Source organism: Scyliorhinus torazame, chromosome 18, assembly GCF_047496885.1.
Source record: "Scyliorhinus torazame isolate Kashiwa2021f chromosome 18, sScyTor2.1, whole genome shotgun sequence".
Lineage (NCBI taxonomy): Eukaryota > Metazoa > Chordata > Chondrichthyes > Carcharhiniformes > Scyliorhinidae > Scyliorhinus > Scyliorhinus torazame.
This window is the reverse complement of record NC_092724.1, coordinates 84501969-84516751: the sequence shown is the minus strand read 5'-3', so window position 1 is coordinate 84516751 and position 14783 is coordinate 84501969. Positions and strand designations below refer to the sequence as shown.

The following is a 14783-nucleotide window of genomic DNA, read 5'->3' as shown; positions in this document are numbered from 1 at the left end:
TATCCTTGGGGAGAAATTTGCTAATGCTCTTCGGGAGGGTTTAAACTAGTTCAGGGTCTTGGGAACCTGAATTGTAGCTCCAGTATACAGGAGGTTGAGAGTAGTGAGGTCATGAGTAAGGTTTCAAAGTTGCAGGAGTGTACCGGCAGGCAGGAAGGTGGTTTAAAGTGTGTCTTCTTCAATGCCAGGAGCATCTGGAATAAGGTGGGTGAACTTGCAGCATGGGTTGGTATCTGGGACTTCGATGTTGTGGCCATTTCGGAGACATGGATAGTGCAGGGACAGGAATGGTTGTTGCAGGTGCCGGGGTTTAGATATTTCAGTAAGCTCAGGGAAGGTGGTAAAAGAGGGGGAGGGGTGGCATTGGTAGTCAAGGACAGTATTACGGTGGCAGAAAGGACGTTTGATGAGGACTCGTCTACTGAGGTAGTATGGGCTGAGGTTAGAAACAGGAAAGGAGAGGTCACCCTGTTAGGCGTTTTCTATAGGCCTCTGAAAAGTTCCAGAGATGTAGAGGAAAGGATTGCAAAGATGATTCTGGATAGGAGTGAAAGCAACAGGGTAGTTGTTATGGGGGACTTTAACTTTCCAAATATTGACTGGAAATGCTATAGTTTGAGTACTTTAGATGGGTGAGTTTTTGTCCAATGTGTGCAGGAGGGTTTCCTGACACAGTATGTAGATAGACCAACGAGAGGCGAGGCCATATTGGATTTGGTACTGGGTAATGAACCAGGACAGGTGTTAGATTTGGAGGTAGGTAAGCACTTTGGTGAAAGTGACCACAATTCGATTACGTTTACTTTAGTGATGGAAAGGGCTAGGTATATACCGCAGGCAAGAGTTATGTCTGGGGGAAAGGCAATTATGAGGCATGACTTAGGATGCATCGGATGGAGAGGAAAACTGCAGAGGATGGGCGCAATGGAAATGTGGAGCTTGTTCAAGGAACAGCTATTGCGTGTCCTTGATAAGTATGTGCCTGTCAGGCAGGGAGGAAGTGGTTGAGCGAGGGAACCATGGTTTACTAAGGCAGTTGAAACACTTGCCAAGAGGAAGAAGGAGGCCTATGTAAAGATGAGACATGAAAGTTCAGTTAGGGTGCTCGAGAGTTACAAGTTAGCTAGGAAGGACCTAAAGAGAGAGCTAAGAAGAGCCAGGAGGGGACATGAGAAGTCTTTGGCAGGTAGGATCAAGGATAACCCTAAAGCTTTCTATAGATATGTCAGGAATAAACGAATGACTAGGGTTAGAGTAGGGCCAGTCAAGGACAGTAGTGGGAAGGTGTGCTTGGAGTCCGAGGAGATAGGAGAGATGCTAAATGAATATTTTTCATCAGTATTCACACAGGAAAAAGACAATGTTGTCGAGGAGAATACTGAGATTCAGGCTATTAGACTAGAAAGGCTTGAGGTTTATAAGGAGGAGGTGATAGCAATTCTGGAAAGTGTGAAAATAGATAAGTCCCCTGGGCCAGATGGGATTTATCCTAGGATTCTCTGGGAAGCTAAGGAGGAGATTGCTGAGCCTTTGGCTCTGATCTTTAAGTCATCTTTGTCTACAGGAATAGTGCCAGAAGACTGGAGGATAGCAAATGTTGTCCCCTTGTTCAAGAAGGGGAGTAGAGACAACCCCGGTAACTATAGACCAGTGAGCCTTACTTCTGTTGTGGGCAAAATCTTGGAAAGGTTCATAAGAGATAGGAGGTATAATCATCTGGAAAGAAATAATTTGATTAGAGATAGTCAACACGCTTTTGTGAAGGGTAGGTCGTGCCTCACAAACCTTATTGAATTCTTTGAGAAGGTGACCAAACAGGCGGATGAGGGTAAAGCAGTTGATGTGGTGTATATGGATTTCAGTAAAGCGTTTGATAAGGTTCCCCACGGGAGGCGCCTGCAGAAAATACGGAGGCATGGGATTCAGGGTGATTTAGCAGTTTGGATCAGAAATTGGCTAGCTGGAAGAAGACAAAGGGTGGTGGTTGATGGGAAATGTTCAGACTGGAGTCCAGTTACTCATGGTGTACCACAAGGATCTGTTTTGGGGCCACTGCTGTTTGTCATTTTTATAAATGACCTGGAGGAGGGTGTAGAAGGATGGGTGAGTAAATTTGCAGATGACACTAAAGTCGGTGGAGTTGTGGACAGTGCGGAAGGATGTTACAAGTTACAGAGGGACATAGATAAGCTGCAGCGCTGGGCTGAGAGGTGGCAAATGGAGTTTAATGCAGAAAAGTGTGAGGTGGTTCATTTTGGAAGGAATTACAGGAAGACAGAGTACTGGGCTAATGGTAAGATTCTTGGCAGTGTGGATGAGCAGAGGGATCTCGGTGTCCATGTACATAGATCCCTGAAAGTTGCCACCCAGGTTGAGGGGGTTGTTAAGAAGGCGTACGGTGTGTTAGCTTTTATTCGTAGAGGGATTGAGATTCGGAGACATGAGGTCATGTTGCAGCTGTACAAAACTTTGGTGCAGCCGTATTTGGAGTATTGCGTGCAATTCTGGTCGCCGCATTATAGGAAGAATGTGGAAGCATTGGAAAGGGTGCAGAGGAGATTTACCAGAATGTTGCCTGGTATGGAGGGAAGATCTTGCGAGGAAAGGCTGAGGGACTTGAGGCTGTTTTCGTTAGAGAGAAGGTGACTTAATTGAGGCATACAAGATGATCAGAGGATTGGATAGGGTGGACAGTGAAAGCCTTTTTCCTCGGATGGTGATGTCTAGCACGAGGGGACATAGCTTTAAATTAAGGGGAGATAGATATAGGACACATGGCAGAGGTAGGTTCTTTACTCAGAAAGCAGTAAGGGCGTGGAATGCCCTGCCTGCAACAGTATTGGACTCGCCAACACTAAGGGCATTCAAATGGTCATTGGATAGACATATGGACGATAAGGGAATAGTGCAGATGGGCTTTAGAGTGGTTTCACAGGTCGGCGCAACACCGAGGGCCGAAGGGCCTGTACTGCGCTGTAATGTTCTATGTTCTACAGGGAGATCGGTGTATATGACCCACAACTCTCTGGATCCTTATCCCGCTTCAAAATAAGTGAGATCAATGCCTGCGATAACGTTGGGGGGAGCACTCCCAGCTCCTTGGACTCATTAAAAGCCTTTACCAGGAGCGGCCCTCGCAACCCGGAGAACTTTTTATAAAACTGAACCAGGTATCCGTCAGGTCCCGGGGCCTTACCCGATTGCACCACCCCCAACCCAATTTGGGGCAGCACGGTAGCATTGTGGATAGCACAATTGCTTCACAGCTCCAGGGTCCCAGGTTCAATTCCGGCTTGGGTCACTGTCTGTGCGGAGTCTGTACGTTCTCCCCGTGTGTGCGTGGGTTTCCTCCGGGTGCTCCGGTTTCCTCCCACAGTCCAAAGATGTGCAGGTTAGGTGGATTGGCCATGATAAATTGCCCTTAGTGTCCAAAATTTCCCTTAGTGTTGGGTGGGGTTACTGGGTTATGGGGATAGGGTGCAGACTCGATGGGCCGAATGGCCTCCTTCTGCACTGTGAATTCTATGAACCCGTCTATAACCTCCCCAAGCCCAATTGGGGCTCCCAAATCCTCCATCAACTCCTCATCTATCCTCGGGAACCCCAGGAATTACTTCATACCCTCCTCCCCAGCTGGGGCTTCCGATTTGTACAATCTACTGTAAAACTCCCGAAACACATCAATCGCCCCCGCCGGATCCAAAACCAACTTCCCCCCTGTATCTTTTACTTTCCCAATCTCTCTCGCCGCCTCCTGTTTCCTGAGCTGGTGTGCCAGCATCATCCTGGCTTTTTCTCCATATTCACATACAGCCCCCTTCACCCTCCTCAGCTGTCTCTCTGCCTTACCTGTGGACAGGAGCCCAAATTCCAGCTGCAGTCTCTGGCGCTCCTTCAGAAGCCCGTCATCCGGAGACTCCAAATACCTCCTGTTCACCTGTAAAATTTCACCTACCAGCCTGTCCAACTCCGCCCGCTCAGTCTTCTCTTTATGTGCCCTAATTGAGATGGGTCCCCCCTAATAACCGCCTTCAGTGCCTTCCACACTACCCCCACCGAAACCTCACCTGTGTCATTGATCTTTATATATCCCCGAATGGCCTCCCTCACCCACCCGCACACCACCTCGTCTGCTAACAGCCCCACATTAGCCTCCTCCTCCGCTAACAGAGTCGGACAGCGAACAGTGTGGCAACCAGAATTGAACACTATTTTCCAAGTGCAGCCTCACTAAGGTTCCATAAACTGCAACATGACTTGGCAATTTTTTAACTCAATGCCCCGGCCGATGAAGGCAAGCATGCCATATGTCTTCTTGACCACCTTCTCCACCGGCGTTGCTACTTTCAGTGACTGTGTACCTGTACACCCAGATCCCTCTGCCTATCAATACTCTCAATGGTTCTGCCATTTACTGTATATTTCCCATCTGTATTAGACCTTCCAAAATGATTACCTTACATTTGTCCAGATTAAACTCTATCTGCCATCTCTCTGCCCCTATCTGCACCTCTCACAGCTTGGGGAAAGCGGGCAGCATAATCAAAGACCCCTCCCACCCGGCTTACTCACTCTTCCAACTTCCATCGAGCAGGAGATACAAAAGTCTGAGAACACGCACTAACTGATTCAAAAACAGCTTCTTCCCCGCTGTTACCAGAGTCCTAAATGACCCTCTTATGGACTGATCTGATTACTACTAGACTTCTGTATGCTTCACCTGATGCTGGTATCCATGTATTTACATTGTGTACCTTGTGTTGCCCTATAATGCTTTTTCTGTTCTTTTCATGTATTAAATGATCTGTTTGAGCTGCTCACAGAAAAATACTTATCACTGTACGTCGGTACACATGACAAACAAATCCAAATCCAAAGTCTCTAACCGATCTGTATCCTCTGACGGTCCTCATCGCCATCCTCAATTCCACCAACCTTTGTGTCATCCGCAAACTTACTCATCAAACTAGTTACATTTTCCTCCAAATCATTTATATATATATAATCAACAGCAAAGATCCCGGCACTGATCGCTGAGGAACACCACTAGTCGCAGCCCCCCATTCAGAAATGCACCCTTCCACTGCTACCCTCTGTCTTCTATGACCGAGCCAGTTCTGTATCCATCTTGCCAGCTCACCTCTGATCCCGTGTGACTTAACCTTCTGTGCCAGTCTGCCACGTGTGACCTTGTCAAAAGTCTTACTCAAGTCCCTGTAGACAACACCCACTGCCCTACCCTCATCAATCACCTTTGTCACTTCCTCAAAAAACTTGATCAGGTTAGTGGGACATGACCTCCCTTTCACAAAACCATGTTGCCGCTCGCTAATACATCAGCTTATTTCCAAGCGGGAGTAAATCCTGTCTCAAAGAATCCTTTCCAATAATTTCCCTACCACTGACGTAAGGCTCACCGGCCTGTAATTTCCTGGATTATCTTTGCTACCCTTCTTAAACAAAGGAACAACATTTGCTATTCTTCATTCCTCTGGGACATCCCCTGTAGCCAGTGAGGATACAAAGATTTCTCCTAAGGCCCCAGCAATTTCCTCCCTTGCCTCTCTCCGTATTCTGAGGTGTATCCCATCAGGCCTTGTCTACCTTAATGTTTTTGAAGACCCCCAATACCTCCTTTATTGATCTCAACATGACCCAAACTACCTACACATCCTTCCCCAGACTCATCATCCACCATGTCCTTCTCTTTGGTGAATACTGACGCAAAAAGAGAAAAAAATTAATGAGTAGCATAAAATAGAAACCCCAAAATGTTTCTTAAACATGTTAAAAGTAAAAGAACTGTTAGGGAATGGTGAGGGTGATGAGAGGCAGTCAAGTCGATCTTCCTGTCGGAGTAAGAGGGGATGACTGAGAAACTGTGAATGAGAAAACGAAACTCACACAGTGCAGGATGGTGGAGTAGATATTAGATAGAATAAAAATAGATCAAAAGAAGTTGCTAAATAGGCTGGCAGCCCTCAAAATTAACAAGTCATCTGGTCCAGATGGAATGTATCCGAGATTGCTGAGGGAGGCTGGTGGGAAGTAACAGCAGCCCTGACCAGAACCTTTCAATCCTCCTTCAATACGGAGTCGTGCCAGAAGACTGGCGAACTGTAAATGTTACACCCATGAAACACCTGCTAACTGCAGGCCCATCAGTCTGATGTCAGTTGTGGCAAAACTACCTGACATGATTAAAAATTAATTTTTAATAATTGGAGAAGTGTGTGATAATAAGGGACAGCCAGCTTGGATTTGTTGAAAGCAAATCAGCTGTGATGAAACTGATTGAATTGTTTGATGAATGTGTTGTGTAAAATGCCACATCACAGACTTATCTGGAAAATAGGAACATGTGATGTTGAAAGGGTCATGATAACTCTGATTTAAACATGATGAATGGCGAGGAGACTGGGATTAATAGTGAATGGGGTCTGGAGAGAAGGATGCGGTTTCACATTGGAGCCATTGCTTTTCTTGGTACAGTTTATATAAAAATGATTGGACTTGGGTATAAGGTAAAAATAGACAGACTTGCATTTATATAGCCTTTCACTGGTGCTTTGAGATGTCTGGTGGTTGTGAAGTACTTTTGAACGGTCATGACTGTTGTATATGAAGCCAGCTTGCACAAACAGCAATGTTAAAATGAGCAGGTAATCTGTTTTTGTGATGTGGGTTAAGAGATAATTAAGGGATAACTCCAGTAGTAGTCTTTGAAATAATGCCAGGGGATCTTCTGTGTCCACCTAAGAGGGCAGACAGGGTCTCGGTTTGATGCCTCCTTGAGACCTGCACTGGTGTTTCAGCCTTGATGTTTGAGCTCAAGTCCTGGAGTAGCAGAAGCCTGAGGCATAGACAGGGAAACGCGTGGAAATCAAGGAGACTGCAGATACTTGAATAAATATTTTGTGTCAGCCTTCACAGTAGAAGACATCAATTGCGTTCCAGAAATAAAGGCTAACCTAGAAACTAACAAGAGCGAGGAATGTGTTTAATTGGATTTCCATTAAAGGAATTCGCCATTGTGCCACGCAAAAGGTTAATTACAAGATGAGGGCTCATGGAGTTGGGGGGCGGGGGGTTACTTATCAGCATGATTGGAGGTAATGTACAGGAAGTGGAGGGAGAGTAGGCAGGCTGTAATTGGCGGGCGTACTGCAAGGATCAGTGATGAGGCCTCACTATTTACAATCTATATTCATGACTTTAGAGTCCAATCAAAGCGACAGTAATATCTCTACTTTTTCTGATGATACAAAGCCAGGTGGGAGCTAGGTGGGAATGTAAATGTAAACTGTGTCCATGTACATAGATCCCTGAAAGTTGCCACCCAGGTTGATAGGGTTGTGAAGAAGGCCTATGGAGTGTTGGCCTTTATTGGTAGAGGGATTGAGTTCCGGAGTCATGAGGTCATGTTGCAGCTGTACAAAACTCTGGTTCGGCCGCATTTGGAGTATTGTGTACAGTTCTGGTCACCGCATTATAGGAAGGACGTGGAGGCTTTGGAGCGGGTGCAGAGGAGATTTACCAGGATGTTGCCTGGTATGGAGGGAAAATCTTATGAGGAAAGGCTGATGGACTTGAGGTTGTTTTCGTTGGAGAGAAGAACGTTAAGAGGAGACTTAATGGAGACATACAAAATGATCAGGGGGTTAGATAGGGTGGACAGTGAGAGCCTTCTCCCGCGGATGGAAATGGCTGGCACGAGGGGACATAGCTTTAAACTGAGGGGTAATAGATATAGGACAGAGGTCAGAGGTAGGTTCTTTACGCAAAGAGTAGTGAGGCCGTGGAATGCCCTACCTGCAACAGTAGTGAACTCGCCAACATTGAGGGCATTTAAAAGTTTATTGGATAAACATATGGATGATAATGGCATAGTGTAGGTTAGATGGCTTTTGTTTCGGCGCAACATCGTGGGCCGAAGGGCCTGTACTGCGCTGTATCGTTCTATGTTCTATGACACAAACAGGCTGCAAGGAGATAAGATAATAGGATAAGTGACGGGGAGTTTAATATGGGAAACGTGAGGTTGTTATCAAGAGCGGAAAACCAGAATATTTTTTAAAAGGTGTGAAACTTTGTGATGTTCAGATGCATAATGCTGATCTCTCGGATGAATGGCCTCCTGGAATTTTATCCTTCTGATGTCATGTCTTTATCGTACAGGTATGGTTCTCGGGATGACACGTTTCCTGGGAATGGGACCCTTGCTGAGCCTGAGCATAAACAGCTAGAGAAGGAAAATGAGCGACTGCGCTTGACGGCTAATGCCCTGAGATTGCAGATCAGCCAGGAGAAGCAGCGCAAGGAGGCGGCAGAACGGGAGTGTGCGGCTGTGCTGGGCGAGTACTCTGAGCTGGAGAGGCGACTCTGCCAGATGGAGAGCTGCAAACTACGGGTCCGGGAGCTGGAGGCTGAGCTGCGGGAGCTTCAGCAGATAAAGCAGGTGAAGAAGTACCTGATCAGCGGGGAGGACAACCTATCGGAGGCCCTGCTTGAGCCACTCAACAATACCCCGGAGTCAGACGACGGGGCCCCGGCTGGCACCAGCCCACCGGCTACCAACTTGGGCCAAGCTCGTGTACGCAAGAGCTGCAGTGACACGGCGCTCAGTGCCATCATTACAAGGGACGACGTCAGTCGGCACGAGGGCAACTACACGTTGCACGCCAACAATGTACGGAAGAGGGGCATGTCTATCCTGCGGGAGGTGGACGAACAGTACCACGCACTGCTGGAGAAATACGAAGAGCTGCTGGGCAAGTGCCGTCGACACGAGGAGGGCTTGCGCCACGCGGCAGTGCAGACATCACGGCCTGTCTCGCGCGACAGCTCCTGCCGCGACTTCCTGCTCGAGTGCCTGGAGGCAGAGGTGAAGGCCCCAGAGAAAAGCCTGAGTCAACAAGTGGAGGCAGCGGACAAGAGGCTGGGCCATTCCCAGCCAGAGTACAAGGCCCTCTTCAAGGAAATCTTCTCCCGTATTCAGAAGACCAAGGCTGACATAAGTGCCAGCAAGTCCAAGACCAAGGCCTCCAAATGATCCATCGATAGAGAAACAGGAAGGTTGTATGTGAGCCATCACATGCTCTATTTTGGATCACCTGTGCCATCCAATAGGAGACACTCTTACAGAATTCTCTACTGTGCCAATCAGAATGCAGCTCTTTGACAGCTATGTCCACGTGAGCCTGTTTTCAGATCCCTTACGCACATACCGATTATACAGTACAGGATGTAGGATTTCCACAGCCACCCTATGGAGGCCAAATGCAATGCATTATATTTATTTTTAAAGATGTTCAGTATTTCCCAATAGAGGGTGACATGCGTTATCTTTACTTGTCCTGTCATGAAGGACCCCCGTTGTCCTGCCACCATGGCGTTTGATGTGTCACCAATCTATGGCCAAGAATCACAGATGTAGCATGTGTTTTCCTAAATGCTGTCTGATCCAGTGTTACTCCAGGGTTGACCCTGACCTGCTGCTTATTGTCAAATTAAGGGACCTTAACTATCACGACTCTTCACAATGCGAAATGTCTGCTTTTGGCACCGAGGCAGTTTCCTATTTTCAGTATTAAAACAACATTTAGGAAACCGGTTCTGGCAATACAAACACTCCTCAAAGCTGTATTTGAGGGTTTCAAAATCATGAGAATGCTTAACATAACTGCAGATTTACAGCGACAGTCACGTGGTATCAGATAGGGAGGATAGTCGTTCTGACAAGCTGGCCAGCAGAAGACAAATCTTCGCTCTGAGAGGACCGTGACCATTCACCGCTGACCACGGTCTCTGTTACCGACTGTCCACTTGGCTTTGGAGCAAGGGGGCGGTGTTGGCGTGTTTACAAGTTTTCTTGTTTGACCTGGAGACTTTAATTCTGAAACCAGGGCCTCTCTGGATCTTCTAAGTTGACTATTGATGGGGGTTGGTGAGGGTGGGGGTTGTGGCGGGATGGTGGGGATGTGAGGGGACACTATGCAATAATGTAATTGCTTACGCAAATGTAATTCTGTGTCTGGGTGGGAGGGCGAGGCAGTAATTTGGCTCTTGAACTGGTTCCTGCCCTCTCTGATGCATGAGGATTTGGTGTGTGTTGTCTCTGCCTTCACCTATTGTTGGTGTCTGATTGGGTTTCATAGCCTACTGTGACTCTGGTTTAGTTCTCTCCCCATCTCTCCTGAAGCCAGCAAACTCCAGCCATTCTCCAGCCCTCACCCAATGGGTGAGCCCTGATAATGAGGCTGTTGAGCGAGGAAAATCAGCCAGAGATTTTCTCCTGATCCCTTTCCTGTGCTGGCTTTCCCCCGACCTATATTGACAAGTCCATAGTTGATCCCACCTCCTGGGCCTGATTTGGTTCCATTTCCTGGATGTTTATGGAGCTTCACTCCTATTTTATATTTTTCGGTATTATCTATAATGTGCCACTGTCTCCCATCGGCATTGTCGTGCAATTTGAAGAGAGGCCTCCTCAGGCTTTTACTGAAAATGGAGCCCAGCCTGGCCAAAGCTTCTCTTCGGAACAGTCCCCTTGTTATTCAGGTGTTGTGCTGGAGATGGAATCGGGTGTGTTTCGGGGCTTCAATCACACAGCTAAATGAGGGTTTGGGGTGGACAGGTAGCCATGTGAGCTCTCCGTTCTCTCCAGAGTAAAAGTACAGACACCGATAAACATGGTGCTGCTGTCACCTGACCACTTGCAGCTCCACAAACTCCCATTATCTTCACTGAAATTCCCCAGGGTGGGAGGGTGCTGTGCCATTTTGTCATGGGGTGGAGGGTGAGGGGGTGGTTATGTTGGGGACGGGCCATGTAGCGGCTGGCTGCCCCGTCCCACTACCCATGGGTGGAGGTCTGTCCCGTTACCCGTTGCCTGGAGGGTGATCTGTCCTATTATACTGGGGAGGACCATCCCCTTACCCCAGGGAGGATGGTGCGTTCCTTTATTCTAGAGATTACTGTTTTCTTTGCTCCATGGAAGGTCGTCACATTACCCCTGGGGAGAGGGGGTTGCATAACCCCCTGGGGAGAGAGGGGCATTATCCTGCTTTGCTGAGTCTTTCTGTGATCTCCCATGTTTCGCCCTTGAGCAGATACCTCTTTGAGGACCAGATGCTACATTCCCTGGGCTGATCTCCCTCCGCTTGATCTAAACAAAACTCAGAAAGCAATCTGGGGCCTCAGTCTTGCAGTGTGAGAGGACCTAAGGAGATTATGATTGAAATCAGGCACAAGTCATAGGGCCCATATCAACCATTATCACAGCCACTCCGCTTGTACCTCGGATTGAAGCACACCCAGTGAAACCCTAATAGCCAAGTTGTGTGACACAAAAACAGGTGGCTAGAGGCCACCAAGGCCCATTCTCTTTTACGTTCTAAGTTTTGTAGTTTCTGCTGTGTGGCAATGGGGGCTGTGCGATTAGACTGAGCATAGAGGTGAAGCACACTGTGGTTGAAAGCACCATCTAACAATTGCCATTCAGTGGGGTTACTGAGAGTAATGGGTGTGGAACCCAATCTGATTGAGAGTCTACGCAATGGTGAAGCATGTGATGTTTCAGTGTGTGAGAGATCGCTGACACAGCTCCCTCTCTGTGACATGGATCCAGAGGTTATCACACGTTACTGATAAGTGCCAAAATTATTAATCTTTTTTCGTTTCAAAAAAGTATAATTTTAAAATAAGTACTGAACCTCCAGTTCCTTGTATGATTCTGACATTAAAAGGCGATGTTGCTGTTAATAGTTAATGTGCTCTCTAAGTGCTTTATTTCTGGGTCAGTGTTGAACAGAGCTGAGGGATGAATACAGCTCCGCACCCTTGTCTTAATATCCACAGGAAGCAGTCATCCCTTTGGGGTCTTATCCATGTCTCATTCTGTAAGTGAGCTATTTGAAGGTGGGCTGCATCACAGCCTCATTCAAACCTGTTCTGACCTGACTCCAATTCTCAGTGTCCAGCCTCAAAATTCCTCACCCTGATTCCTGTAAAATCTGTACCAAATGCACTTTGGTAATAATGGCAAGAAAGGTGAGGTGAATTATTTTTCCACACAACTTTGCAGCAATACTTTGTGTCTCAGAGAAATCCCTTACTTACCCCTTCATCCAGGTCCCCGATTGTCCCAGTGCCATCTTGTTTTCCGACTCACCTGTGTTGCCTTCATTGTGTCTATTTGAACATAGCTGCCTCATCCCACAATTGCCCCGCCACCATAGGGCATTCGTCCCGGTGTTTTTCTCCCTGTGCACACCCCTGTCCTGGGCCTTGAGCCTGACTCCCTATTCATCTGCCATTTTCTCCTCCTTGGCGCGATTTTTCCAGCACTTTACACCCGGCACCAATCCATGAGTGCCCGGTGCATCATGGGAGAGGCCCAAATCGGGCTTCGTGCTGGGCACAAACCTCACGTAAGCCCTCGATCTGTGGCACCTGGCGCAATCTGGATCACGCCCATCCAGGTAATAATATTTAAATGAGCCATTTGGTTCCTTTAAATATGCGCGGCCTTTTTGAGGCAGCATTCTCCCAGCGCCCGCGAGTCACCAGTCGCACCGGTGAGGCCTGAACCGGGCGCCGATTAGTACTGGGGGGGGGGGTCTCCACGAGCGGAGACCAGGCATGATGGCCACTCAGGGATCTTGGAGGCCATTGGAGCCCCCGGGTGGTCAGGGCTAGAGCAGGGAAATTCCCTGGCACTCTCCCTGACACCCGGGCACTGTCAATCTGGATCTCATCCAAAAGGTTGATGGGAAACACTCTGTAAACTCACCAAAAATGACACTTAGTCATTTTTTAGGAGAATCGCGCCCTTTGAGTATCTCAACTTATTCTACCTCTCATTTAAAATTCTGATTTTCTTTTTTTTTTAATAAATTAATTTTTTCCAATTAAGGGGCAATTTAGCGTGGCCAATCCACCTACCCTGCACATCTTTGGGTTGTGGAGGTGAAACCCACGCAGACACGGGGAGAATGTGCAAACTCCGCACGGACAGTGATCCAGAGCCGGGATCAAACTTGGAACCTCGGCTTTGTGAGGCAGCAGTGCTAACCACTGCGCTACTGTGCTGCCTCTAGAATTCTGATTTTCTACCGCTCTCCAAAGTACAATAAAAAATCTTCTCACCGGTATAACTTCACATCTTTTCTCCCTCAGTCTTTGCATTGAACAACTGCTTGAACTGCATTTTAACTCATTAAGTTCCCTGTCTGAATCACTGCCCTCCAATCCACCCGAAATCCCTCCCTCCATGGAAACTGCCCCTTCACCTTGCCATCTCTCAAAGTCTTACTATGAAACCATAGAAAGACCATCTCTGGTCACTTCCTTGTCTCACCACATCCTTCTTCCACACTCCAACCCTAGATCCCTCTGTGTCTATCCCTGGAAAATGTATTCCCAATTCACTTCCATCGGCTATTTCAGTCTCGATTATCGCCATCCGCCACAACATTTCTTCAGCTACTCAACCAAGTCCTTGTACCTACTTTTGTTGCCCTTGTTTCCAAAACTATTATTTTCTCTCGCTTTCACCATTTCCCCTTAATTCCCCTTAAGCTGTTATCACTCTCCCTCAAGTCAAAGAGACGCACTCCTGAATGTATAAGGTGGACAACTAGTTCAGTCACCCACTGCCTGACCCAATGTCCACTGGAACTCCTTCTCCTTTCGTCCATTTGTCAACCACATATTCCACTTCCTGCTCTGACCATCCCGGTGCCAATTAGCAGTTTTATATTAACTCTGAGATTATCGCGGGCAGCACGGTGGCGCAGTGGTTAGCACTGCTGCCTCACAATGCCGAGGTCCCAGGTTCGATCCCAGCCCTGAGTCACTGTCCATGTGGAGTTTACGTGGGTTTCACCCCCACAACTCAAAGATGTGCAGGGTAGGTAGATTGATCATGCTAAATTGCCCCTTGGAAAAAATTAATTGAGTACCCTAAATTAGAAAAACTCTGACATTATCTGGGTCTCCGGATTACTAGTCTAGTGACAATACCACTTTGCCACCACCTCCCATTTGCTTTTCTAATTTAACTACACGTTCCTGATAATTCCTTAGCAGAACCGCTTCCTGTTTTTTCTTTCCTTTTTATTCATTCATGGAATGTGGGCATCACCGGTGGGGCCACCATTTATTGCCCATCCCTAACATCCCTTGAGAACGTTATTTGACTCAACATGGACTGTGACAACTGGATTGTTCCTCTTCCATTAAAAGCTCCTTCCTGTTTTTTTTTTCAAGTGTCGCGGCAGTGGGATACATAAGTTTGGTGACTTGCCCAATGTAAAGTATCACAGCAGAGGTAAATCCTGTCTGTTTTAGGGCAGCACGATGGCACAGTGGTTAGCACTGCTGCCTCACGGCACAGTGGACCCAGGTTCGATCCCGGGTCACTGTCCGTGAGGAGTTTTCACATTCTCCCCACGTTTGTATGGATCTCTCACCTCCACCACCCAACGATGTGCAGGGTAGGTGGATTGAACATGCTAAATTGCTCCTTAATTGGAATTTTTCAAAAAAATCCTGACTTTGATTTAATCTCCATGCAATTACTTTTCATCAGGTAAAGCTGATTTAAACTAGTATGGCAGGGGGGTGGGCACGGGAGCAGTAGGTCAGAAGGTGAGAGCATTGAGGGAGAACTAGGGAATAGGGACAGTGTGGCTCTGAGGCAGAGCAGACGGGGAGAAGTTGCTGAACACAGCGGGTCTGGTGGCCTGAAGTGCATATGTTTTAATGCAAGGAGCATTACG

The 14783-nt window shown here is 47.4% G+C and overlaps 1 protein-coding gene across 1 annotated transcript in view; it reads left to right on the top strand.

Annotated features, from left to right (window-relative positions):
• cdr2l (cerebellar degeneration-related protein 2-like) overlaps nucleotides 1-11770 on the top strand; it is an 82252-nt gene extending 70482 nt beyond the window's left edge. Inside the window, exon 5 of the mRNA XM_072482978.1 lies at nucleotides 8179-11770. Within this exon, the coding sequence (XP_072339079.1) occupies nucleotides 8179-9052 (874 nt within the window). The 3' untranslated portion in view covers nucleotides 9053-11770. The remainder of the gene's footprint in view (nucleotides 1-8178) is intronic.
• The last annotated feature ends 3013 nt before the right edge of the window (nucleotides 11771-14783 follow it).